This window comes from Thalassophryne amazonica, chromosome 5 (genome assembly GCF_902500255.1).
Source record: "Thalassophryne amazonica chromosome 5, fThaAma1.1, whole genome shotgun sequence".
NCBI lineage: Eukaryota > Metazoa > Chordata > Actinopteri > Batrachoidiformes > Batrachoididae > Thalassophryne > Thalassophryne amazonica.
Genome location: NC_047107.1, coordinates 88591053 through 88617691, shown reverse-complemented (window position 1 = coordinate 88617691; position 26639 = coordinate 88591053). Strand labels below are relative to the sequence as shown.

The 26639-nt window shown below is 42.1% G+C and overlaps 1 protein-coding gene across 2 annotated transcripts in view; it reads left to right on the top strand.

The window, feature by feature from the left end:
* Positions 1–26639, top strand: part of dapk1 (death-associated protein kinase 1) — a 215423-nt gene that overhangs the window by 117997 nt on the left and 70787 nt on the right. For both annotated transcript variants that reach the window (XM_034170809.1, XM_034170810.1), the window contains exons 5-8: positions 6171–6300; positions 13250–13298; positions 13437–13463; positions 26476–26628. In XM_034170809.1, coding sequence (XP_034026700.1) covers positions 6171–6300; positions 13250–13298; positions 13437–13463; positions 26476–26628 — 359 coding nt within the window. The remainder of the gene's footprint in view (positions 1–6170; positions 6301–13249; positions 13299–13436; positions 13464–26475; positions 26629–26639) is intronic.

The following is a 26639-nucleotide window of genomic DNA, read 5'->3' as shown; positions in this document are numbered from 1 at the left end:
GGTGAGGGACACATGCTGTCAGCACACATCAGAGGTGATTAAGTGTTTGACTAATTGTTGATAGTAACTTGGTATTTTGTTACGCAGTATACTTGAATTGTGATGAGAATTGTGTAGCTTGCTTCTCACTGCTGTGGCGTGCGGACAAGTGATCCTCCACCTGTTGTGAGAAGCTGCTCATTTGCATAAAGCTTAAAATACAGACCTGAATGTGTTGCTGATAGTGTGTGTCTTTTGAAGGATATTAGTTGTAACTGCTGACTTACCTCACCTCTTCTATGCTTCACAGAGAGTCGGTTTGTCGTGTCCACCTGGGGGGTGTTTGGCGGTGGTAGTGGGTCCAGGAGCGCCGGGCTTCGATCCTTTTGGGCGCTGGAGAGCGTGCCAGCCTTCACTCCACCAAAAGGACGCTATTTTGGTTTTTACACTTTGTTGTGCACCAGCGGGTGAAATAAATAAATTGTTTTTGTTATTGGAACCGCTTTCTGGTTATTTTTAGCGCTGGGTTCCGTCTGACGCAGGTCCGCTCCTCAACCCGCGTCGACACATAACAATTCTTTAGAAATCTTTCTTCTTCTGTAAATTAAAACCATAACTTACCTGTTGTTTCAGATGAGATGATTTGTTGATTAACATTACAAGAAACCTTGGACATTTATTTTTAGACAAATAAAATAGCATGGAAATTAATGTATATATTTTTAAGTCTGGTAGATTATTTATATCTGCATTTCAACCAGGAAAGGAGACACCACAAATAAATACAAATGTTTATTATAAATGCAACAGGAGATAATTTAACCCCTTCTAAGCCTGTATATCCCATCAATGGGAAGTTTCACTTTTTATTTGTGAGATACTGACAAGCCAAAATGAGGCGGGTGGTAGGGGGTTAACAATGACTGCAGTGTGTTTATTAATTAGGATTTCTCAATGTGACATAAACTTCATGATAAAATCATTTTTTAATTGAGTCATTTAAACTTTTAATTAAATTCTCAGAATATGTGACTGCCTTCAATGTTGTGATCATAACAGCAATTTCTAAAATATGACTTTGACAAGTGATTGTGAATGTTTTAAAATTGTGCACAATAGGGACGGGCCTCCTTCTACCTGTGCAGATGTCTTTTTGACTGAACTTTGACTTCATGGCCATGTTTAATGATACATTCATTTAATGTTAAAATATAAAATTAAACAGCTTTTTAAATTAATAAAATAGACTATCAGAACATTTAACCAGATGAAAATCTCCTCTGCAGCTTCGACCTCTGGTGGAGTTTTTAAATAAACTTTTCTCCCATTTTGAAGAGAAGTTTGGTGTTCAGCTTCAACACTGGACGTTTTTGAAGTGTGTCTGTTTTTAGGTTGTCTGCACAACAAATTTTGAAATGTTCCTGATGTGGACTTAAAATATAAAGAAACACAAAACAGTAAAAAAAAAAAAAAAAAAAAAAGAACCTAAAAAAAAAATCTTAAGTTATTTAAAGTTGAGGATTTTTATAGTCACAGAAGCAACAATTAAAAAACTGTAGCTTTATTTGGTAAAAATACAAATAAATTGAACCATTTTAAAACACAAATTAAAATGTTCTCTCAGCTCGACTGTGATTGTAACTAAAACACTAAGCTAACGTTAGCCAAGCATTAAACCTTCAGCAGTGTAGTAATGTCACATTTTATTTTTAGATTATTCTCACCTGAGACAAATTTGCAGAACTAAGCTCTGTGGCTCAAACTGGGTGTTCGTATATCCAAAAGTGAGGAATTTTGGATTGAGTGGGTCTGCTCCATCACCCTGGCTGCGGTGTCTCACTCTACCCAGGAATGTGGCCTGAACCATGGTTGTGCTGTGTGGCTCTGCCCGCTGTCACAGTCCAATCGATCCCACCATCTGATCAGCCCACCCTTGGCTCGGCGTCACTCCGAAAAGTCGCTGAAAAAAATGCTTCTCCCAGCAGGGTGATGGGTGACTCAGTCTACTGCTGTTTTTTTTTTTTTTTTTTCATCTTTTTGTGATTCTGGCAGACGTGAAACCAAGATGGTGATTGCTCTGTTTTTTCGGGCTTTGAAAAAGCCAGAGTGTGATGTAGAAATCTCCGCCCCCTTGCCGCGTCCAACATGATGCGTCCTACGTGTCAGGCACAAAGGGAGGCGTTATTTGACGCTGATGAAGCGTGCAATCTGAAAGGCCCTTTAGTTCTCTTTTGAGCCTTCAGGCAAACTCCTGAAGCTGTGTCTGTGTAAACACCATGTAGAAGTTGTGTACAAAGTCTCTTTAGTCACTGTCTCTGAAGCTTGTAACTCCTAAATTGTCAGGTTTGTCTTGACTGCTCCCATCACTGGTCTACTTTATGAGTAGTGTGCCATACATTTTCATTTCCTAATGATTGCTTTAACTGAATACTAAAGAACATTCAGTGAACTGGAAATGCTCTTGTGACTTGTTCCTCTGACTTGTATAAATCCACCTGACTGGAAGAATAATTATGTGTATGATGAGTATTTATGGAACTTATATTGTTTTGTGTTACTTAGTTTATCAATCAAGTTGTGCAGATTTGTTTTCACTTTACATTAAATAGTATTGTTGTGTCCTTGTTCGTAGCTTGCATTTGTTAGATTTTTGCGGAGGATTCAAAAACTCTGGATGGTGGTACTACAAAAAGAGGCGCAGTTATAAGACAAGCCTGGTGTTGTGATTCTCTCGCATCATCGCGGAACACTAAAGGTCATCAGCCAATAACAGCATCCGCTACCTGAATAATGTTGCTGAATCAGCCCCATCTGTCTGCGAAATAACCTCTCACACTCACTCATCCTTAACCGCTTACTCCAATTAAAAGGTCATGGGCGGTGGGGGCAGGAGCCTATCACCGCAGTCACAGGGCGTCAGGCAGGGTACACCCTGGACAAGACGCCAGTCTGTCGCAGGGCTGCGAAATAACCACTGCTTTAATAATGATTGAAAGGCTTTTTTTTAATCGTGGTTGTCGAGTAAAATAATTGTTAATTCCACAGAGACAGCAATAGTTGCAATCAATGTTCGTTTTATGTCTAGACACTTGATATGTTGGGCAAAAAAAAAAAAGACAAGTGATAGCAGACAAGGTCATCAGTCATCTTGCATGCATTTGCTGTCTGAACAACAGGGGAAAAAAAAGATTCCTTTTGTGGAAAATGAAGTATCCCACACAAACTAATTAATAATACATAGGAGGCACACCTACCTGTTGTTCAGAGTACAGTCACTTTAAATTGGTCCAGTTTAATCTTTTGTTCCAGCATGAACCTGTTAATGTTTGTAGAGCGGAGTAGAAACCGTCAAGTTGAGTGTGCGTGTGTGCGTGCGTGCGTGCGTGCGTGCATGCCTCCTGTTGCTGCCCACAGCCAATCTGTTCTTCTTCCTTCCCTGACTAAGTCCTCAGCTCGACTCATATTTGAGCTGAAAGAGGTCTTTAAATAGGCCAGACTTGGAAGATTTGAAGTCCCTTTGAATGTCTGGCTTCTGTTATTGTTAAGGTTCTTTGGTGTCCTTTTCTTTCTATCTCCCACTTCCTGGCGAGGTGCTCCTGTTTTGCATGGGATTTCCATGGCTACTACAGAGTGTCCTCGCCGTTGCCAGTTCTTGGTTTTGTGTCACACTCTGATGTCTGCTCTCTTTTTTGAGTGATCTATGATGAATTTATTCTCCATCTATTTCATTTACTGTAGACCACAAGAATCTCAGGAGAAATGAGATTAAACATTTTGAATTAAAGTAGTGAAATCTGGTTCTATAAACCTTGTTACTTGAACTGCTGTGTACACCAAATGATACAGAAACTCCTGGAGCAGAGCAGGTGATACAGCAGGTTAGATTCTGTAACTGTGTCTGCTCTTGATAACCTTATCTCATTTTTCAAAGCATCACAATGATCTTGCTGCATGTCTGCTCTGGATGACGCCTCTACCTCTGGCCTAGTCCATTGTTATCCACATCATATCCATGTTCTAATTTAAATTCATGTGATGCTTTTATAAAGTGGTTGTCAGATGTTTACATACACCGTGGACATGAATGTCCCTACAATGCTAGGTTTTCACTGATTTCATTGAACTCTTCTTTTTCTCAGGCAGAATCCATTTACAACAAACATCTTAATAGAATGAAAAGCCCAAGAATTTGGTGCACAAGTTTAAATTTAGTTAGGGTTTTCTGAAATCCACACAGTGTCAAGTGTTTGGCTTAGTTTTGCTGTAATAATTCTAAGTCATTCAAACTTCAGTTTGGTCATGTTACATCTTTACAACTAGTTAATGTAGTTCCCTAGGTGTCTTAATAAAAGATATTGAAGTGTGAAGATAGAAGTACCTCATAGGATCTCAGGTGATATCTCCAAAAATGAATAAAACTGAGATCTCAAAGTACCATAGATGTCGCACTGGAGTATTGGCCACCTCTGTTCAAAAATGCATCACGAAGAAAAAAAAAAACATATCGTGGCAGTCGCATCGGTCTGTAAGTCCCATTTATTTTTGAAACATAGTGCTACTGCTTAATGCAACAAGAGGCCAAGTGAATTTATTCAGGACATTATTTATAATGCAAACACCGCATTAGTGAGAGCTAGCTAATGTTATTGTTTGAGGCACAAATACCTCAAGAGTGAACTGCTTGTTATCACCACTGAACAGAAGAACATGTCATGAAGGAGCAAAAACGTTTACCTCCCTAAATGCAAGTAACTTTTTAATTTATTATACATTTTTTTAAACATTATAATTAGCCTTAGGTTATCCTAGCCATTCTCCAAACAAGCAGAATGCTGTGTATCATGAAGCTTACATTCCATGTTTTTATTCAAGAGTGGATCTTTCAGTTTTTGTTCTGTAACACCCCGTTTACACCGAGTCCACTACCGATGTGCGAACGAAATTGGCATCTGCTCGCCGTCACTCTCACTGGCTCTCACCAGGGTTGTAGGCTGATTACAGTGGGGTCTCCATAGTCCGAACAAGATGAGTCCTGGTCGCCATCACTCTCCATCGGACTTCAACAGGTGTGCAAATGTATTGAACTGTTTAAAATACTCACAGTAGTTGTGCGACCGGAGATACATGGGTATCACAATGGCTCTTGTTAACTCTCACAGGTCCCAACCCACTCCCAACCTGATCCTGTGGGTCTTAATAGACACTCAATTGACTCTGCATGGGGTTGTACCACTGATCGTGGATATTAACATATATTTCAGTCGCAATGCACGCTTGATGTACACGCAAATAACAGATCAAAATGGAGACCAGGCAAGACTTGTGAGAGCTGACAACATGTCACAGTCTTGTCGGTTATATATGGGTCTCAGTCCAGTGTAAACGGGGCATAAGACTCAGCATGTCCTCCTCATTCAGATCATCATCTTGTGCTGTGGCGGTTGACATCCAAGCTAATGGTGCACATAACTGTCTCCTCTGGAGTATGGATCAGACAGTACTTCATTCAGATCAGTATATAGGAGCAGCTTGTCAACGCTTTATATTTTCACATAAATTACTTTGAATTTTGTCATAAGTCCAGCCAAACAAGAAAAAACATGACTTATAGTACATAAAATATGGTAATGACGTGTTTATATTTTTGCATTAAATGGAAAAAAAGCTTCTGTGTGCCACATTGTACAGAGGTGACATCTTCTCAGTCTTTCAGAAACTGTAAGTACATCACACAGAGTGCAGATTGGATCACTGAGTGTCTCACAAGAGTAGAGCTGTGAAGCCCTGAACTGTGTGGCAAAAACAAGTTGCTGCAGGCCTAAATGCAGTTGCGGTTGAAAGTTTACATATACTTATCATAGGCATGAGTGTCATGGTAATTTTGAGCGTTTAAGGGTGTCTTTGACCTATTTTTTGCCAGGGTGGAATGATTGTACAGCATATATCATTAATGATTTAAAATAGAAAGAATTGTTCAGCGCAGTCTTGTTTGAGGGTTTATTGACTGTCCTGATTGACAGGATGCACAGGAGCTGCATGCACATGAGAGTTCAATTAGGATCTGTCTGCCATGCATCTATTCCGCCATGAAATGTCAAAATTGCTGCTTTACTTGTCTCCATTTGTCATTTGTCTCTGTCAGCAGCCTCTCTCTGTGTCTCACTCTTTTAATCTTCTCTGTCTCTCTGCAGCCGGAGAACATCATGCTGCTGAACCGCACAGTGCCTCACCCGCGTATCAAGCTCATTGACTTTGGCCTGGCCCACAAGATTGATTTTGGCAATGATTTCAAAAACATTTTTGGCACTCCAGAATTTGTAGGTCAGTATTGTTCTTCTTTGTGCAGCGCTTGGCTTTTCCTGCTTGTTGTGTCCAAGCTCTCGTATTTCCAAACACTTGTATCCTGAGTCACACTTGGTCTCAAAGATTTGAAATTTATGTGCTGCTTCGACTTGGTAAAGCTCATTTATGGTCAAGGTTTACAGGCTTTTGTCCGTACTCTGCAGTCATTTTGTTCATATTTGTTTCCATTTGATGAAGTCTTTCTGAAATGAGTGAAATTCAAACGATACACAACCCTAGGCAAAAAGACATGAAGAAGACCATTGTACATGTAATGGTGGAGTATTTTGATAAGAAATTTTTTTATGTATCTTGTTTTGAAGTATTTAATGTCCAAACATACCACCTCAGTCTACACCAGACATGTGAATCTCATCACTGACAATGATTTGATTCGCACCTTGATACACTACCAGCGATACGATGCATATAGCGATACATGACGATACAATGCAATACGATTCCCCCGTTCCAGATTCGATGCGATTTAATATGTATTTGATGGTGATTCAGTTCCTCACAATGCAATATGATGCGATGTGGTGCAATACGATTAATGACGGGTATTGATAAGATTTTATCTATTGATTCCATTATCAATTCTACTTGATCTGATTCCTTATCGATTCCCTTATCGATACCTCTTGTGAATTTTCTGTGTAAAGTAAAGTAAAATATGAAATTGGTCACTGGATTCTTCCAGACATAAAAATCAAAAAAATCTGTACATGGTCACTGAATCCTTGATCTCTGGATATAAATAAGATCTCTACATGATGGGTCGTAGATCTCTGGACAGAAATAGAATAAAACTAAATCTGTAGCTTTTGTCAAAAGCATTTCCTTTCAGATATTATAAGAAACGGAGGACGTCTCTTTTTTGGGGGGGGGGTTGGTCATTTGTAGTTAATAGTTTGTATTGTACCTTTGGAAAGATTTTGATTTTAAAACGGCAGTTCGCTCTGAAGTTATTTCCGACCGAAATTTGAGAGGCTCTGGAGCTGTGCACTTACTCCCACAAAACAGAGGATGATATTATTATTATTATTATTATCATCCATCCATTTTCTTCCGCTTTATCTGGAGTCGTGTCGCGGGGGCAGCAGCTCAAGCAAAGCCGCCCAGACCTCCCGATCCACACACACATCCCCCAGCTCCTCCGGGGGAACCCCAAGGCGTTCCCAAGCCAGCTGAGAGATGGAGTCCCTCCAGCGTGTCCTGAGTCTTCCCCGGGGCCTCCTCCCAGTGGGACGTGCCCGGAACACCTCTCCAGCGAGGTGTCCAGGGGGCATCCGGAAAAGATGCCCGAGCCACCTCAACTGACTCCTTTCGACGTGGAGGAGCAGCGGCTCGACTCCGAGCTCCTCCCGAGTGACCGAGCTCTTCACCCTATCTCTAAGGGAGTGCCCAGCCACCCTGCGGAGGAAACTCATCTCGGCTGCTTGTACTCGCGATCTCATTCTTTCGGTCATGAGCCAAATCTCATGACCATAGGTGAGGATCGGAACGTAGATCGATCGGTAAATCGAGAGCTTTGCCCCCTACTCAGCTCTCTCTTCACCACGACGGTCCGATACAGCGACCGCATCACTGCAGATGCTGCACCGATCCGTCTATCGATCTCACGCTCCATCCATCCCTCACTCATGAACCAGACCCCAAGATACTTAAACTCCTCCACTTGAGGCAAGGACACTCCACCGACCTGAAGAGGGCAAAGCACCTTTTTCCGGTCGAGAACCATGGCCTCGGATTTGGAGGTGCTGATTTTCATCCCAGACGCTTCACACTCGGCTGCAAACCGCCCCAGTGCATGCAGAAGGTCCCGATTTGACAAAGCCAACAGAACCACATCGTCCGCAAACAGCAGAGACGAGATTCTGTGGTTCCCAAACCAGACCCCCTCTACACCCTGGCTGCGCCTAGAAATTCTGTCCATAAAAATAATGAACAGAACTGGTGACAAAGGGCAGCCCTGGCGGAGGCCACCGTGCACTGGAAACAGGTTTGACTTACTACCGGCAATGCGAACCAAGCTCCTGCTGCGGTTGTACAGGGACCGGATAGCCCTTAGCAAAGGACCCCGGACCCCGTACTCCCGGAGCACTCCCCACAGGGTGCCCCGAGGGACACAGTCGAAAGCCTTCTCCAGATCCACAAAACACATGTGGACTGGTTGGGCGAACTCCCATGAACCCTCAAGCGCCCGATGGAGCGTGTAGAGCTGGTCCAGTGTGCCGCGACCAGGACGAAAACCACACTGCTCCTCCTGAATCCGAGGTTCGACCATTGGTCGAATTCTCCTCTCCAGTACTCTGGAATAGACCTTACCGGGGAGGCTGAGGAGTGTGATCCCCCTATAGTTGGAACACACCCTCCGGTCCCCATTCTTAAACAGAGGGACCACCACCCCGGTCTGCCAATCCAGAGGCACTGTCCCCGATCACCACACGATGTTGCAGAGGCGTGTCAGCCAAGACAGTCCCACAACATCTAGAGACTTAAGGTACTCAGGACGGATTTCATCCACCCCAGGAGCCTTGCCACCGAGGAGCTTTCTAACCACCTCGGTGACTTCGACCTGCTTAATGGATGAGTCCGCCTCTGAGTCCCCAGTCTCTGCTTCCTCTTCGGAAGACGTGACGATGGGATTGAGGAGATCCTCGAAGTACTCCTTCCACCGCCCGACAACATCCCCAGTCAGGGTCAGCAGCTCCCCACCCGCACCGTAAACAGTGCTGATGGAGAGCTGCTTCCGCCTCCTGAGGCGTCAGACGGTTTGCCAGAATCTCTTCGAGGCCGACCAATAGTCCTCCTCCAAGGCCTCCCCGAACTCCTCCCAGACCCGAGTTTTTGCCTCTGCGACCGCACGGGCTGTGGCACGCTTGGCCTGCCGGTACCTGTCAGCTGCCTCTGGGGTCCCACCTACTAACAAAGATAAGTAGGACTCCTTCTTCAGCTTGACGGCATCCCTTACTTCCGGTGTCCGGTTTGGGGATTGCCGCCGTGAAAGGCACCAGAGACCTTGTGACCACAGCTACGAGCGGCCGCATCAACAATGGAGGTGGAGAACACGGTCCACTCGGACTCCATGTCTCCAACCTCCCCCGGGATCTGGGAGAAGCTCTCCTGGAGGTGAGAGTTGAAGACCTTGCTGACAGAGGGTTCCGCCAGTCATTCCCAGCAGACCCTCACGATACGTTTGGGCCTGCCAGTTCTGACCGGCTTCCTCCCCTCCCAGCGGATCTAACTCACCACCAGGTGGTGATCGGTCGACAGCTCTGCCCCTCTCTTCACTCGAGTGTCCGAAGGTCAGATGATACGACTACAAAGTCGATCATCGACCTCCGGCTCAGGGTGTCCTGGTGCCACGTGCCCTTGTGCTCGAACATGGTGTTCGTGAAGGACAAACTGCACAGCTTGGGCTCTGGTACCCAACTCCTGGAGAGGGGCTGGATGCTTCATTTTTCTGGCGTTGCCCACGGGGAGAGGCGGAGAGCTGGGGTCGCATTGCTTATTGCTCCCCAGCTCAGTCGCCATGTGTTGGAGTTCACGCCGGTGAACGAGAGGGTCGCGTCCCTACGCCTTCGGGTCGGGGACAGGTCATTATTATTATTAATAATATTATTATTATTATTATTATTATTTCCTTTACCCAGTGGACAACTTCAGGCTGAGCTCCTCACATTGGCTGGTGCCCACACCAGAGAACCATCGCTTAAAACGTGGGTGTGGAATGGAGGACGATTGTCATTTCTTGCCCACAACAAGACAAGAGTCCCAGTTCGTCACTTTAATCCACACAAAGCTGACTCACGATTGACATCTTTAAATGGCTTTGAGAGGGCTTAATGAAGACATTGCGGACCTGCCGCTGGAAGCGAAGCAAAGAACCAGCAAACAGCGGGTCAAAGCGTTGCTTAGCGTTGCGTAGGGTACCAAGAACCGGTTCTCGATACACAACACGATCATTTCTCTATGTTGATTATAGACCCTGCAGCAGCTCTGTAATCAACCGCTTCTGCAATGTGACTCCACTTTGAAGCATGAATCAGTGAAGCAGTGCTTCGATCCGCTGGCTCGTTGGTTCTTTGATTCGCTGCTCTTCAGAAGCGGCAGGTCCGCTTCTTAACCCCTCTCAAAGCCATTAAAATATGTCAATCGTGAGTTACTTTTGTGTGGCTTAAAGTCACTAACTGGGACTCTTGTCTTGTTGCAGTCAAGAAATGAGAATCGCCGTCCGTTCCGTTGGCACAGCTCCAAACGCTGCACCGCTCTCTGTCAAGACAGAGTCCGGTCGGAATTAATAACTTCAAAACAAATTGCTGCTTTAAATAAAATGACACCTCTGCAGTGCAGCGCAGCCAGCTGCAAGAGCTCAGCTCAGATGTATGGTGCGACATTCATGCCAATAATGTCTGAAAGGAAATGCATTTAACAAGAACTACAGATTTTGCTTATATCTATTTATGTCTAGAGATCAAGGATCCAGCATGTATAGTTTATTATGTCCAGAGTTTAAGGATCTAGTGACCAATTTCATATTTATTTATTTTAAGACTCAATAAAATGTTGTTGACATAGAAAATCTGTAAAGCCTGCTTTCAGTACACAGAAAATTCACAAGAGGTATCAATAAGGGAATCGATAAGGAATCTGATCGATAAGCGGAATCTTATCAATACCCATCCCTAGCACTGCTTCGTTGCTTCAAGCTTCAAGCAGACCCACTGCAGTCTGCAATCAACGTATAGAAATGATCATTTCCCAATAAACATCCTCAAAAACAACGGCCGCTCCAGTGTCCAGAACTGAAGGACCGATAAGGGAACCGTTAAGCAAAAAGACTATTGATGTCATCATGTTTGTTGTGGTAGAACTAGAATGGTGCATTCAGTGTGCATCAAAAAAAAAATCAATGCAGTCAGACAGCAAGCCCCCCAACACGATTCAACCCATCAAATGAATCGATGCACACTGAATGAATTGATGCACTCGCATCACACACGTTTGTATCTAGATACCGATTTGTATCGATTAATCTCCACATGCCTAGTCTACATCGCTATCCATGCTTGTTTCTTTTGCAGTAAAAACACTATTACGACTTCTTCGGCCATCACATTTGACATTGTCAGAAATGTTCTAGAGGGTCTACACTGCCATCTAGTGGTTGTTTTTCTTAATATATGTGCCACCGTAAAGACTTATGGAAGTATGTGTGCTGTGACAATTACATATTTAAGTATGTAAATGGAGTATAAATGAGCCTTTAATTTTCTTATGTGAGACCAAAGTGGAATATGTATTACAGCGTTGACTCACAGAGTGTGAGCTGGGTTAGGGTTAACCCTAACCCTAACCCATGCAGCACTTTGCAGTTAAAAAAAAAACAAAAAAAACAAAACACCACACCCAGCATCTTTTTTTCAGAGGAGATAACTTTTTGTGTGGCTGCGCCGAGAACTTTTGAGGTAAAAATCTGTCAACTATTCAGAAAGCTACTGTGACATTACAGCAACGCCTTTTCAGGCAACCAAAAACAGTTTATTTTTGCTGATTTGTCACTTAGAAACTATCACAAGACACACACACATACAAACAAATCTTTGTTTGCATCTTTGGTAGCAGATTGGACAGGTGTCTGGTTCTTGGGGAGAGTAAGAACTTATCACCGTACATTATACTCTAGTTGTAGTATTTATTGTTAAAGAAACAAGTCCTACTTGGAAGATTTTTTTCCCCCTACTCAAAATCCTGAAAGTGCTGGAATGAAGTGTTTGTGGACACTCAGCATTTTTCTGACAAGAATAAAACATTATATGGACACGAACCATAAGGCCCCCTGACACGCACTAGCATGGAGAGTAAACTCATCTTGAACGGGTGCAGACAGGATGCGAGAGGGGCGCCGGTGCATGCTATTGTGCACAGAGAATTTTAAAATGTTCAAAAAATCTTTAACGCATAAATGTCGTGCTGCATGGCACGATCTAATTGCCAACACGATGTGCAGCTTGTCAAGTGGAGTAAAAAAGTGAACAGAGGGATTGGTGATGTCAGCGGATCGCATCAGAGCGCGGCTCGTCTGAACGATTATAACAAGAAATTAAATCTGTTATAAACATACTTTAACAGCTGCACACAAGAAGGAAAGAACACACAACTGTTTTACCAAGCCATGACAATGTAAACATGACAAATAATGACCTTTTTAGACAGCTCCAAATGCTTTCTGCAGCTTGTTAGGAGCACGCGCGAATGGCTGAAGCTGGACCAGTCCTCTGTGATTCAGGAAGTGATTACAGCCGTTTTCAGTGGCCAGTTTGCAGAAGAAATGATTAATCCGACAGGAAATAATTATTTTATATACGCAGCGTCCAGCACAGAGCGCATGGCAGCCAGTAGAACAAAGAGCGGTGCCCAGCTGTGATCACAGTGGGTGGGATCATTACGACGACGGGCGTGCAAGTGCTTGAATCAAAGTCATGCTCTTGCCAGGGGGCCTTTAATCTTCATTTATCTGGCCTAGTTTACATTTCATATGTGTGTGTGTGTGTGTGTGTGTGTGTGTGTGTGTGTGTGTGTGTGTGTGTGTGTGTGTGTGTGTGTGTGTGTGTGTGTGTGTGTGTGTGTGTGTGTGTGTGTGTGTGTGTGTGTGTAAATACATCATCTTCGTCTTATGTGTCAACATGTTATGTAGTCTTATGTGCTCCAGCACAGCATTCCCAAACTTAAATGACAAAAAAATCTTGTCTCCAAAATTACAAAATATTCATTGATTTCTAGCAGAGCTGAAAATAAAAACAGCTACTGCAGAGGACTGGAAGAGGATTAGAAAGACACTGCAAGAAGAAAATGAAAAATATCAGAGAACCTGGGATTTTTGAACGGTAATACTTGTTTGTATTGTGTGTTTACCTTCCAGCTCCGGAGGTTGTCAACTATGAGCCTTTGGGCTTGGAGGCAGACATGTGGTGAGTAAATACGCTGCAGGGTTTCTGGAGAACATCTCCTGTGAAATTTTTTATTGTTGGCATGACACTCCACTGAGATGAGATTGTTTAATGTAAAAATAAATCTGATTGTGTTTTCTTCTCTTTGCTGCTACACAGGAGTGTTGGTGTGATCACCTACATACTGTAAGTATCTGGAAGTTCATCCATGATGATGATGGATTGTGTAAGATGTGGAACATACACGTGTGTCTCTCTGCTGGCTTGCGACCACCGTATTCTTCATTTCACATTTTTATACAAGGCCTGAGGCGTCATCTCTCAGTGACTCTCACTGAGTTACTCAGAATGTTTTTTGAGACATAAAGAGGTTAATGGCTGCTCTTTGACCTCGGGCTGCTTCAGCTCACTAACTCGCACATTGTAAAGCCTCCTGCAAGGATCGCAGTGCATGTTAAAGGCCCCTTCACACATAACACAATTGACGCCAACTGGTGCACGAAGGAGGAATTGCATGCTACTCGTGAAAAATCTGAGCTGCCTCAAACGACTTGTACAGTTGTCGTCACAACCATTTGCGCACACAAGCGGCCGAAAGGCAGGGAACGCCCTGCGCTTGCCCATTCGAACCCTCTCTCGGCAGGTGTCGGCCAAATTCCAGGTGCCACACACGGACATCTAACATGACTTGCCGGGCACTTAGAAAAGGCGGGGCTATTCATGCACCTGGAATGATAGCAGACGGCAGTTGACCACATTCAAGCTGTCTGTAAAAATTGTCTGAGTGCCCCACAAGTGTGGCACATTCCACTGTTACAGGAGATTTTGTAATGAAATCCTCCGCACGTCTTTCATTACAGAATCTCCTGTAACAGTGGAATGTGCCAAAAAAGTGCTATGTCCAGCTCTCTTGCCATTTCTGTGGTAGTTACACGATGTCCTGGATCAACACAGCGTTCAGTTTGGAAATGATCTGGTCGTTCCAGCCTGTTGATGGCCGCTCGGTGCGCCGCACGCCCTCCGCCGCTGTGGGCCGTCTTTAAAAAGTTTTTAACACAACTTAATCCGTGTGACGCCGACAGAATCTTCACCGAAAGCCATCTGAATCTTTCGAATGGTTTCCAACTGGCTGTCTCTAACAGTTTCTGAAAAAAATTTCATGGAGCAAAGCAGCAGTTGCTCTGCCATTTCCCTGACAATAAAAATCTGACGAGGGGGGTGGACCAGTGCTCACTCAAAGCCTGCCCACAGGCGAATGACACAACCGACAGGTGTGAAAAAACTCACGCATGCGCACGAAGGTTCAAGCTTGGCTGATGCAATCACACGTGATTCAAATCCATATAGTTTTTGAAAAAAATAAAAAGGTCCGTTACTTTTTGGACAGACTTCGTAATTGTTGAAGCTTTGTAGGTGGAATTCTTTCCCATTCTTGCTTGATGTACGACTTCAGTTGTTCAACAGACTGGGGTCTCCGTTGTCGTATTTTACACTTCATAATGTGCCACACATTTTCAGTGGGTGACAGGTCTGGACTGCAGGCAGGCCAGTCTAGTACCCGCACTCTTTTACTACAAACACTGTTGTAACACGTGCAGAATGTGGCTTGGCATTGTCTTGCTGAAATAAGCAGGGACGTCCCTGAAAAAGACATTGCTTGGATGGCAGCATGTGTTGCTCCAAAACCTGGATGTACCTTTCAGTATTGATGGTGCCATGGGCAACTAACACACCCCCATACCATCACAGATGCTGACTTTTATAACTTTGCGCTGGTTAACAATCTGGATGGTCTTTGTCCTCTTTTGTCTGGAGTACATGACGTCCATGATTTCCAAAAACAATTCGAAATGTGGACTCATCAGACCACAGCACACTTTTCCACTTTGTGTCTGTCCATTTCAAATGAGCTAGGGCCCAGAGAAGGCGGTGGCGTTTCCGGATGTTGTTGATGTATGGCTTTCGCTTTGCATGGTAGAGTTTTAACTTGCACTTGTAGGTATAGTGACGAACTGTGTTAACTGACAATGGTTTTCTGAAGTGTTCCTGAGTTCCTGAGGTTTTTAATGCAGTGCTGCCTGAGGGATCAATGGGCACGGGCATTCAATGTTGGTTTTCGGCCTTGCCGCTTACGTGTACAAAGTTCTCCAGATTCTCTGAATCTTCTGATGGACTGTAGATGATGGAATCCCTAAATTCCTTGCAATTGAATGTTGCGAAACATTGTTCTTAAACTGCTGGACTATTGTTTTTGATGCGGTTATTCACAAAGTGGTGATCCTCGCCCCATCTTTGCTTGTGAACGGCTGAGCCTTTTGGGGATGCTCCTTTTATACCCAATCATGAAACTCACTGTTAGTGTCCTCAGTTCCCAAACGCTTATTGAGTGTTGTTAGAAGGAAAGGTGCTGTAACACCGTGGTAAACATACCACTGTCCCAGCTTTTTTGAAACGTGTTGCAGGCATCCATTTCAAAATGAGCAAATATTTGCACAAAAACAACAAAGTCTATCAGTTTGGATATTTGGTCTTTGTGGTGTGTTCAATTGAATATATGTTGATGAGGATTTGCAAAACGTATTCTTCTTCTGGTTTATGCATCTTTCATGTATTGTGTGAAGGGGCCCTAAAGCTCAGTGTGTACGCACTGGGCTAACTTACAGTTTCAATTAATTGTGCTTTTAATCTAATATAATTTTAAGTGATATATTTTTCAAATGGGTCAAACTAACTGATATCTGCTTTTTATTAAATATCTAATTTTGATTCTACATCTTTGGCTGCATGTGGATCCCTGCAAGTGTAGTGAATGCCTGTCTAAATAAAAACACACAAAGAATCATAGTGGTGCCTTTCTGACTGCGGTTACCTGAAATTAATTTTACTTTTATCACAGTTCTGTAATTAACTTGTTGAGTAATACTTTTTTCTATTTAAAAGCTAACTTCGAGCTACATGTAGCTTCACAGTGTGTCTGTTTTGGCTTTATTAATTCAAAATCTTTTCCTCAGGCTTGTGCGGAGATGTGGCTGTGTTATTTGAGCTTTTAAGAACATGGCCACTGTGAAACAATCACAAAATAGCAGGTTATATCTCTAATTTAGTACATTTCTGTGCATAAATGATGTGTCACACTGACAGACCTCAGTGACACCTGCTCCTAATCCATCATCAATCCAGCATACACAAATCATCTAACAGGGGGAAGACACATGCATGGGATATTATGAGTGAAACGAAGGTGATTTTTCCATGAAACTGGTAATAAAAATTCCCCAGACTTGAAAGAGTTTGTGCCCTTAGGTGAGTTACAAGATGATATGATTTGTTGTTTTATTTTTATTTTTATTTTTTTTTTTTTTTTTGTTAACAATCTGGAGGGGAAGGGCTCATTTATTTATCTAGCTGCATGCTTGTCTATGTCATCTTTCTATCTGCTCTGTGGATTTTTGTCTGAGCTATACGCTGTTACAAGCAGAAGATATTTTCCTCATTGCATGTTCCTTGGGTCAATGAAAAAAGTTTAAATTTTGAGGCAAATCCTGATCTGTCATATGCTCATGACACCTAATTTGAGCCTGATGTAGTAGTTGAATAACATGACAAGTATGAAGAAAAAAATCTCATGCATTGCCTTTCAGATTTCTGTGGTTTATAGTTCAATTTTGGAATTGATCATTGTCCTCCATGTAATTTTTGACAGCTAAAGGATTTCACTGCACAAGTGTCTTCATGCACATAATCAGCTGAAATCTCAGTTTGGTTTAATTCCTCAGTTCATTTGTATTTCAGTGACTGCAAGGGTTTCTGAGCACCCACATACCTTTTGTCTTTCAGACGATACCTATACAAACCCAAAAGAAGAATCTGTCCCTGAAACTGAAGTGTTTATGGCCCTGATCAAAACAAAATACTGACAATTAGAGGAAAAATACTGAAAAATGTGTATTGAAAAAAAAATATTAAGACAGTGAAATGGCAAATGAGAGTGAAGTCATACACTTCATGGCATTCAAATCTAGCACTCTTCAGGTGGTGGCTCATTTTGTCTCTATAGTATGGGAACAAAGAATTTTATTTTATGTTTAAAATCCATCTGTGCACAAATGCTATGCAAGTGCACAGGTAATCTTGCTGTCCACCCACACTATAGTGCTGTTCTGCAAGTTAATAATAGACCTGTGCAACAGCGAGGTGCACTGTGTGTTCAGCTCCCATTTTAAAAATACAATTTTAAAAATGTAAAGTAAATCAATTGTATTGGGTGGGAACTTCTGGAATAATTTGAAAAGTGATTCTGGACTACCACCACACTGCTGAGAGTAATCTGTATCTCTGAATTATGTGTGTATATATATATATATATATATGTATATATATGTATATGTATATATATGTATATGTATATGTTCGAAGTATGCATAAAATGGACAAAATGTCGACGCGGGTTGAGGAGCGGACCTGCGTCAGAAAGGACCCAGCGCTAAAAATAACCAGAGAGCGGTTCCAAACAGAAACTATTTATTATTCACCTGTGCTTAAAAGTGTAAAAACATAAAAACAACGTCCCTCTGGTGGAGTGATTCGTGGCTCGCTCTCCAGCACCCGCAAGGATTAAAGCCGGCGCTCCTGGACTCCCCACCACCGCCAAACACCCCCCAGGTGGACATGACAAACTGATTCTCTTTCGTGTGTGCTGACAGCATGTGTCCTCACCTCTCCCCGCTTCACGGGCTCGATGTGTCAAAACCCAGGCGCGGTCCTCAGCGTCTCACAAACAAACGTCACAAGGTCGAGTTCCCGGCAGTTCTGCTTGAATCACACATGACTTAAATGCAAAACGCCATCCAATTATCTGCTTCAGCTGCAAGTCGTCCAGGTTGCACGTGAGCACCACTCACAGGTGCTTTCCATGATGTTAATGAGGGTGAAGACTCTTCAGCCAGCACCTTCTTCACAGACAAATCAGCCCTCATGCCACCTGGAGAGCAAAGAAAAGAAAAGAACACCAAAACATCCAGCCACGCCCCCCCCCCAACACACAACACAAAATCGAAATAGAAATTTTCAAATACTAAACGAAACAAATCTGGATATATAAATCTCAGCCAGTGGTGAAGCAGGTCTAATGTTATTTTAAAGGTTTTCAGATAGATCTGTTTATTTAAATTATGCATCTTTAAATAGTTTTTCAGGATGAAATTCCATGTTCTGGTAACAGCGTATGGGTTGGACAGCGTAAATGTAGACGAATGTGTAGACAATAACTCAAAAGCAACAAAGGTTATCATCTTGTAACTTTTTTTTTTTTAATCAATAATGAGGTTAAACTGACAACTTCATGGTGGGTTTTGATGCGCCAGAGCAATTGAAAAAGCAGCTTTGTTTTTCCCTGTGTAATATCCCATAGATGTGTCTGCCACCTGCTTGATGGGTAGTGGATGCTGGAAATGATCAATGGCTGTGCTTCAGTTTACGTGAAGGTGTCTGCCACCTGGTGACACCCTGGGCATGCCGCATGCTCATTGGTTCAGGTCAACATCAACTAACAACTTAAGCTAGCATGATGCCATCTACATGGGCAAATACGGGATGAAATATACAACGCAAAAGCAAAGTAAAACTGGAATTAAAGAATGGATAGGACAGTAGTTGGAAATGATGCCAAACTTTTTGTTACTACTGCAGGTTAGTGATGACTAAAGCCCTGATCCAGAGGTGGGACAAAGTCATTCTCAAGTCATGAATCTGCAAGTCCCAAGTCAAGTCTCAAGTCAGCTTTCAAACAATTGGTGGTCATTATGACTTAAGACTTGACTTGGGACTTGCTGATTCATGACTTGAGAGTGACTTGATGGTGACTTCATCCCACCTCTGCCCTGGTCCCAGTGAATAATGAAGGGAGAATAATGAGCCACGTAGCATGTTGTTTTTTTGTTTTTTTTGTACGCATCCAGTTATTCAACAATTATGGGAGAATAGAAGCTCTGAGAGACTCTTAGAGGCAGAATATTCAGCTGACAAGGCTCATCTCTGAGTGTGGCACTAATTTCAAGAGGTTCAAAATTTAGCCACAACAGCGTGGGGCAGTTTGTGTACAAGGTACTACGTGGACAAACAAGGATTTTAGAGGCATGTTTATAGTGAGGATGAGGCTATTAAAAACCCATTATCCCAGCACCTGGAGGCTACAAGGACAGGTCAGGCTATTTTGGACAGGCTATTTTGGCTCTGCCCTCTCATGCACTTCGTCGTGACAATCCCACCTGCTTTGTGCGTCGGACACTGTATATAAAATACTTGCTTTGTAGTGGATTAATCATTTTCTGTAAGAGTATAGATGTTGGAAAACACGTCTATTCGTTTCTGGAATCACAGAGGACTGTTCCTCTGGGACCCTTTTTTTTCCTGTCTCTCCTGCTGCATGAGGTGGAGAAAGTATTTGGAACAGCCTAAAAGGTAATTATTTGTAATGTTTATCTTGTAATGGCTTGGTAAAACAGTTGCATGTTCATTTGTTCTTCATAAGTAGCTGTAAAAGTACATTTATGATAGATTTAACATCTCGTCATCATGGATCAGATGAGCTGTGTTGTGATGCGCACTGGCGCAATCACCCGCACTCAAGATGAGCATTTACACAGAACCCGAGTGAGCAAAGGAGCAATTTTGCAGACATTAACGGATGAACACAAAGGTTCGTGATTTGCCCATCCTACCTCACCTTCTGACGGATTGTCCTAATTTTTTGTCATAACTGTATATTATACACTCGAGAAATTCATACACTTTACATACACTTTAATTCATACAAATTATGCTTCACCTGATCTCCTTCATGTCCCAGCTGGGTTGTTAATTAGCGGACCGGTTCAAGAGGCTTTACTGGAATTGGTTAAGGCCAGGGCTTGTCGAGGTTCGATGTGTGGTTATAATCCTGCAACTACAGGAGGCCCAGTCCTCCTAAGCACGAATGATCACTCAGTATCTGTGCTAATTTTTGTCTGTGCGATTATTTTATTGAATAACAAACATGCACCAAGGGGCTTTCATATTCACCAACATTGACTGCTACACAGTTCTCTGAACATATTCCCACATTAATTTGTGGTGCCTGTGGTGTGTAGATTAGATTTTAAGTTGTGTTCTTTTTGAGTTGATTAAAGCTCAAGTTTAGCAGAAATCAGCATTTGAGACTGTAATTCATACAGTAGTGTTCAGAATAATTGCAGCGCTATGTGACTAAAAAGATTAATCCAGGTTTTGAGTATATTTCTTATTGTTACATGGGAAACAAATCCAACAAGACCAAGCATTCATGATATGCACACTCTGAAGGCTATGAAATTGGGCTATTAGTAAAAAAAAAAGCAGAAAAGGGGGTGTTCGCAATAATAGTAGTGTGGCATTTAGTCAGTGAGTTTGTCAGTTTTGTGGAACAAACAGGTGTGAATCAGGTGTGCCCTATTTAAGGATGAAGCCAGCACCTGTTGAACATGCTTTTCTCTTTGAAAGCCTGAGGAAACGTTCAAGACATTGTCCAGAAGAACAGCGTAGTTTGATTAAAAAGTTGATTGGAGAGGGGAAAGTCCCTCTGTTAAATAAAAGACATGTGCAGAAGAGGTTACAATTTGCCAAAGAACATATCAAGTGGCCTAAAGAGAAATTGAGGAATACTTTGTGGACTGATGAGAGTAAAATTGTTCTTTTTTGGTCCAAGGGCCGCAGACAGTTTGAGACGACCCCCAAACTCTGATGAATTCAAGCCACAGTTCACAGTGAAGACAGTGAAGCATGGTGGTGCAAGCATCATGATATGGGCATGTTTCTCCTACTATGGTGTTGGGCCTATATATCGCATACCAGGTATCATGGATCAGTTTGAATATGTCATAATACTTGAAGAGGTCATGTTGCCTTATGCTGAAGAGGACATGCTCTTGAAATGGGTGTTTCAACAAGACAATGACCCCAAGCACACTAGTAAATGAGCAAAATCTTGGTTCCAAACCAACAAAATTAATGCCTCGCAGATGTGAAGAAATCATGAAAAACTGTGGTTATACAACTAAATACTAGTTTAGTGATTCACAGGATTGCTAAAAAAAGCAGTTTGAACATAATAGTTTTGAGTTTGTAGCGTCTACAGCAGATGCTACTATTATTGTGAACACCCCCTTTTCTACGTTTTTTTTACTAACAGCCCAATTTCATAGCCTTCAGAGTGTGCATATCATGAATGCTTGGTCTTGTTGGATTTGTGAGAATCTACTGAATCTACTGGTACCTTGTTTCCCATGTAACAATAAGAAATATACTCAAAACCTGGATTAATCTTTTTAGTCACATAGCACTACTATTATTCTGAACACTAATTTTAGATTTTAGAGAAAGAGACAAAAAGAACCTGAATAAAAACACAACAGAGAATATAAAACCAACTAACAATGAACATAAATACATACATACATACATACATACATACATACAGAAATAAATGTTTCCTGTGAACACCTTTTATTATTCTGAACACTACTGTACATCTAATGTGCATGAAGACACTTTGAACATGACTCCAAATGATATTTCACAGCACACCCTTTGGGCAAGACCTCACTATGTGCAGGGAGTCAGTTAGCTGTGCAACATTTAGCATGTGATTGAGATTACTTCAGGTGTGCCGGCCCAATTGTCACCTAACTTGGTACATGTATTAAGCGTAGTGACCCTGGTGGCCTATTGTTTTTGGCATCAAGAGGTCACAGGTCAAGGTCACTGGAGCCTACTTTGTAAAAAGCTTTTGAGTGCAATAACTTACTTTCTGATTGTCTAATTGTCATCAAACATTGTGTTTGGCATGATGACGCCAAGAAGCCTGTACATTTTGGGGTCAGAGTCAAAATTACTGAACTGTACTTTGTAAAATCCTTCTCCAGAAAAGCAAGACTTGTCAATAGTATGTTTTTCAATGTTTACTCATTGCACTGGGGGTTAGTGCATACTATGCCTTTGTAGAATGACAAGAATCCTTCTGCAGTAGAGTTTGCATTTTTAAATGGTAATTGGATTGAATATATAAACACTTTTCCATCTGAATCTGAAACTAAGCGCTTTACAATGATGCCTCGCATTCACCTACACACTCACACACAGGAGTGCCCAAGGGCCTTTTGTGATTTTCTGGCCTGATGAGGGTTTGAACTGAGGATCCTCTGGTCTCAAGCCCACCGCTTAAACAAATAGGCCAACCCTTACTAATCAATACACACATCACCATCGTCTATCAGCCACAGATCTGCAGTGCACCGTCAGCACAACATCACAGCTTTCACTTCATGGTCCTGTACTGTTGATCGCAGTTGGCAAAAACTGATTAAATTTTTAAGGTCATAGGTAAAAAGGCAAACTCAGGAAAAATCTTAGAAAATTGGAAAAATCCCTATTTTTAACATTGAATGAATTTTCAAAAATTCAAAAAGATTGAATTTAATTTATATTTGAGATTGTTATGTAGGATGGTATCCTTTATCGACTGACAAAGTTTGATCCTGATCTGATCCAGATTACAGATTTTGTGGACATTTAAACGTAACATAGCAGCATGGTGGCTTAGTGGTTAGCACTGTTGCCTCACAGCGGTCATGGGTTCGTTTCCCACCTGTGGAGTTTGCATGTTCTCCCCATGTTTGCGTGGGTTCCCTCCATGTGCTCCGGCTTCCTCCCACGTCCAAAAAGGTGAGGTGGATTGGAAACTTGAGGCTTGAGGAAGGTGTACCACGCCTCAAGCTCTATGACTGCTGGGATAGGCTCCAGCGCCCCTGCAACCCTTAATTGGAGAAAGCGGTTGGAGGTGAGTGAGTGAGTAAATTTAACATTGACAATCCATTTAATGTGTATTTTACATTATATCTTAGATGTGGTGCAGACTGGCACACACTATCGTCTAACAAAGTTTGTTCTGGATCTTATGTGGATTTTGGATTTTGTGGACATTTGAATTTAATATTGAAAAGCCCATTTGGTGTGCATTTTTGCATTATATCTCAATCAATAGTGTCTCAGTCACTCTCATATTTCTGTTATGGATTTACCTAGACCACCAAAATTGGATTGGAGGTTCCTAATGACAGTGCATAGCAGAGATAACCAATGTTCTGTGAAAATTATCTGAAAAAAAATTCCAAAACTGAAAAAGTATTAAAAAAAAAAGAACAAAAAAAAACCTGACAACACCACAAAAAACTTTGATTCAAGTGCATAAACTAAATACATACTCCTGACATTTGCTCATATCTAATCTAGCTTATGAAAAGCCACTTCTAACAAGGCTTTGACCTTGAAAATTTTTTCCAAGGTAAAATTTTGTCGAATTGTTAACCGGTGTTGGCGGAGGTTTGTACTGTACGAGTGTAGTGCTCTAGTTTTGGACAGTTTTGCCTTTAATAATAAAGGGCCTCAGTGTGATTTTTAAAGCATTGACATCACATTTACAGTTGTGGTCAGACATTTGCGGACAATCATCATGGACATTAACATCATTGCAATAATGACCTTCAGATGATTTCTTTGCACTTTCCTGGGAAATGATTATACAACATGCCAGCACAGCGGGGTACTGTTTCACACAACTACAAGTAACATGTAAACTAGAGGCAGAAATTATTTAATAATTAGAGCTTAAATGAACCAGTAACATGTAGGATGGAGTTATCGATGCTGCAGTCTTCTCTAAAGATGAGTGTGTTATGTGTTGTGGTCTCTGACGGCACACAGGCCGTTAGGGACAACAGAAGAAGTGAATCATGCATCGCATTTATTGATCATGCTGTAATGTGCTCAGTGGGAAAAAATAGCTTGTTGATGTGAACACTGTCAGGGCTTCAGTCATCGCTGCTCTTCCTTCCCAACACTATACGGAAGTGGAATATGGGCATTATGCCACTAAGGTTAACATGCTCCTGGGTGCAGTAGTGCATCTGACAAATAATGCTTTACTTTTCCAAACCTTTTAGTGGTTCCAGTCTGCATCTGGATCCACCTCAAAACATATTCTTTCTTAACCAAAGGCCTTTCCTCCATCAAAAGAACTCAAAATTTGCCCATCATGTTTTAAATTACATTGCCCAACGCAAAACAAATAAATGGGCAAATCTCTCCAATTGTGTTACCTTGTTGGTAGATTTAAGAATTTAGCCCTATGATGTCTGTTTTGACCTTCTGTACGTATATACAACACCAATTCCAATGAAGTTGGGACGTTGTGTGAAATGTAAATAAAAACACAATGCAATGATTTGCAAATCCTCTTCAGCCTATATTCAATTGAATACACCACAAAGACAAGATATTTAATTTTCAGACTGATAAACTTTATTGTTTTTATGCAAATATTTGCTCATTTTGAAATGTATGCCTGCAACACATTTCAAAAAAGCTGGGACAGTGGCAACAACAGACTGGGAAAGTTGATGAATGCTCAATGAACACCTGTTTGGAACATTCCACAGGTGAACAGGTTAATTGGAAACAAGTGAGTGTCATGATTGGGTATAAAAGAAGCATCCCCAAAAGGCTCAGCCGTTCGCAAGCAAAGATGAGGAGAGGATTACCACCACCAAAGTGGCGAAAGGATCAACACTTTGTGAACAACTGTGTATAAAATAGTCCAGCAGTTTAAGAACAATGTTTCTTAGCATTCAGTTGCAAAGAATTGAGGGATATCATCATCTACAATTCATAATATAATCAAAAGATTCAAAGAATCTGGAGAACTTTGTACATGTACGCGGCAAGGCCGAAAACCAACATTGAATGCCCATGACCTTTGATTCCTCAGGCAGCACTGCATTAAAAACCCACATCATTGTGTAAAGGATCTTACAGTGTGGGGTCAGGAACACTTGAGAAAAACCATTAACACAGTTCGTCGTTACATCTACAAGTGCAAGTTAAAACTCTACCATGCAAAGCGAAAGCCATACATCAACAACATCCAGAAACGCCGCCGCCTTCTCTGGGCCCAAGGTCATTTGAAATGAATAGACACAAAGTGGAAAAGTGTGCTGTGGTCTGATGAGTCCACATTTCAAATTGTTTTTGGAAATCATGGACGTCGTGTCCTCCGGACAAAAGAGGAAAAAGACCATCCAGATTGTTACCAGCGCAAAGTTCAAAAGCCAGCATCTGTGATGGTATGGGGGTGTGTTAGTGCCCATGGCATGGGCAGCTTACACATCTGTGATGGCACCATCAATCTGGGAGAGGTTAAGGTATTGGGCTTTAGTCCAGAAGATCATGGGTTGAAATCCCCGCCTGACTGGAAAATCACTAAGGGCCCTTGGGCAAGGCCTTTAATCCCCTATTGCTCCCGGTGTGTAGTGAGCGCCTTGTATGGCAGCACCCTGACATCGGGGTGAATGTGAGGCATAATTGTAAAGCGCTTTGAGCGTCTGATACAGATGGAAAAGCGCTATATAAATGCAGTCCATTTACCATTTATCAATACTGAAAGGTACATCCAGGTTTTGGAGCAACACATGCTGCCATCTAAGCAACGTCTTTTTCAGGGACGTCCCTGCTTATTTCAGCAAAACAATCCCAAGCCACATTCTGTAGTGTTACAACAGCGTGGCTTCGTAGTAAAAGAGTGCGGGTACTAGATTGGCCTGCCTGCAGTCCAGACCTGTCACCCATTGAAAATGTGTGGCGCATTATGAAGCACAAAATACGACAACGGAGAACCCGGACTGTTGAACAACTGAAGTCATACATCAAGCAAGAATGGGAAAGAATTCCACCTACAAAGCTTCAACAATTAGTGTCCTCAGTTCCCAAACGCTTATTGAGTGTTACTACAAGGAAAGGTGATATAACACAATGGTAAACATACCCCTGTCCCAGCTTTTTTGAAACGTGTTGCAGGCATTCATTTCAAAATGAGCAAATATTTGCACAAATACAATAAAGTTTATCAGTTTGAACATTAAATATCTTGTCTTTGTGGTGTATTCAATTGAATATAGGTTGAAGAGGATTTGCAAATCATTGTATTCTGTTGTTATTTATATTTTACACAACGTCCCAACTTCATTGGAATTGGGGATGTATATTCATAACTGTTTGAATGAATTGCATCGTCACTGTGTACATCTTTAACCTTGACCTCTAACCTTGTTGTTTTCCTTTGTCGCTTTTCCAGTCTGAGCGGGGCCTCACCCTTCTTGGGTGACAACAAGCAAGAGACACTGGCCAATGTTTCTGCTGTGGACTACACGTTTGATGAGGATTTCTTCAGGAACACCAGCGCCCTGGCCAAAGATTTCATAGCAAGGCTACTTGTTAAAGATCCCAAGTATGTGACTC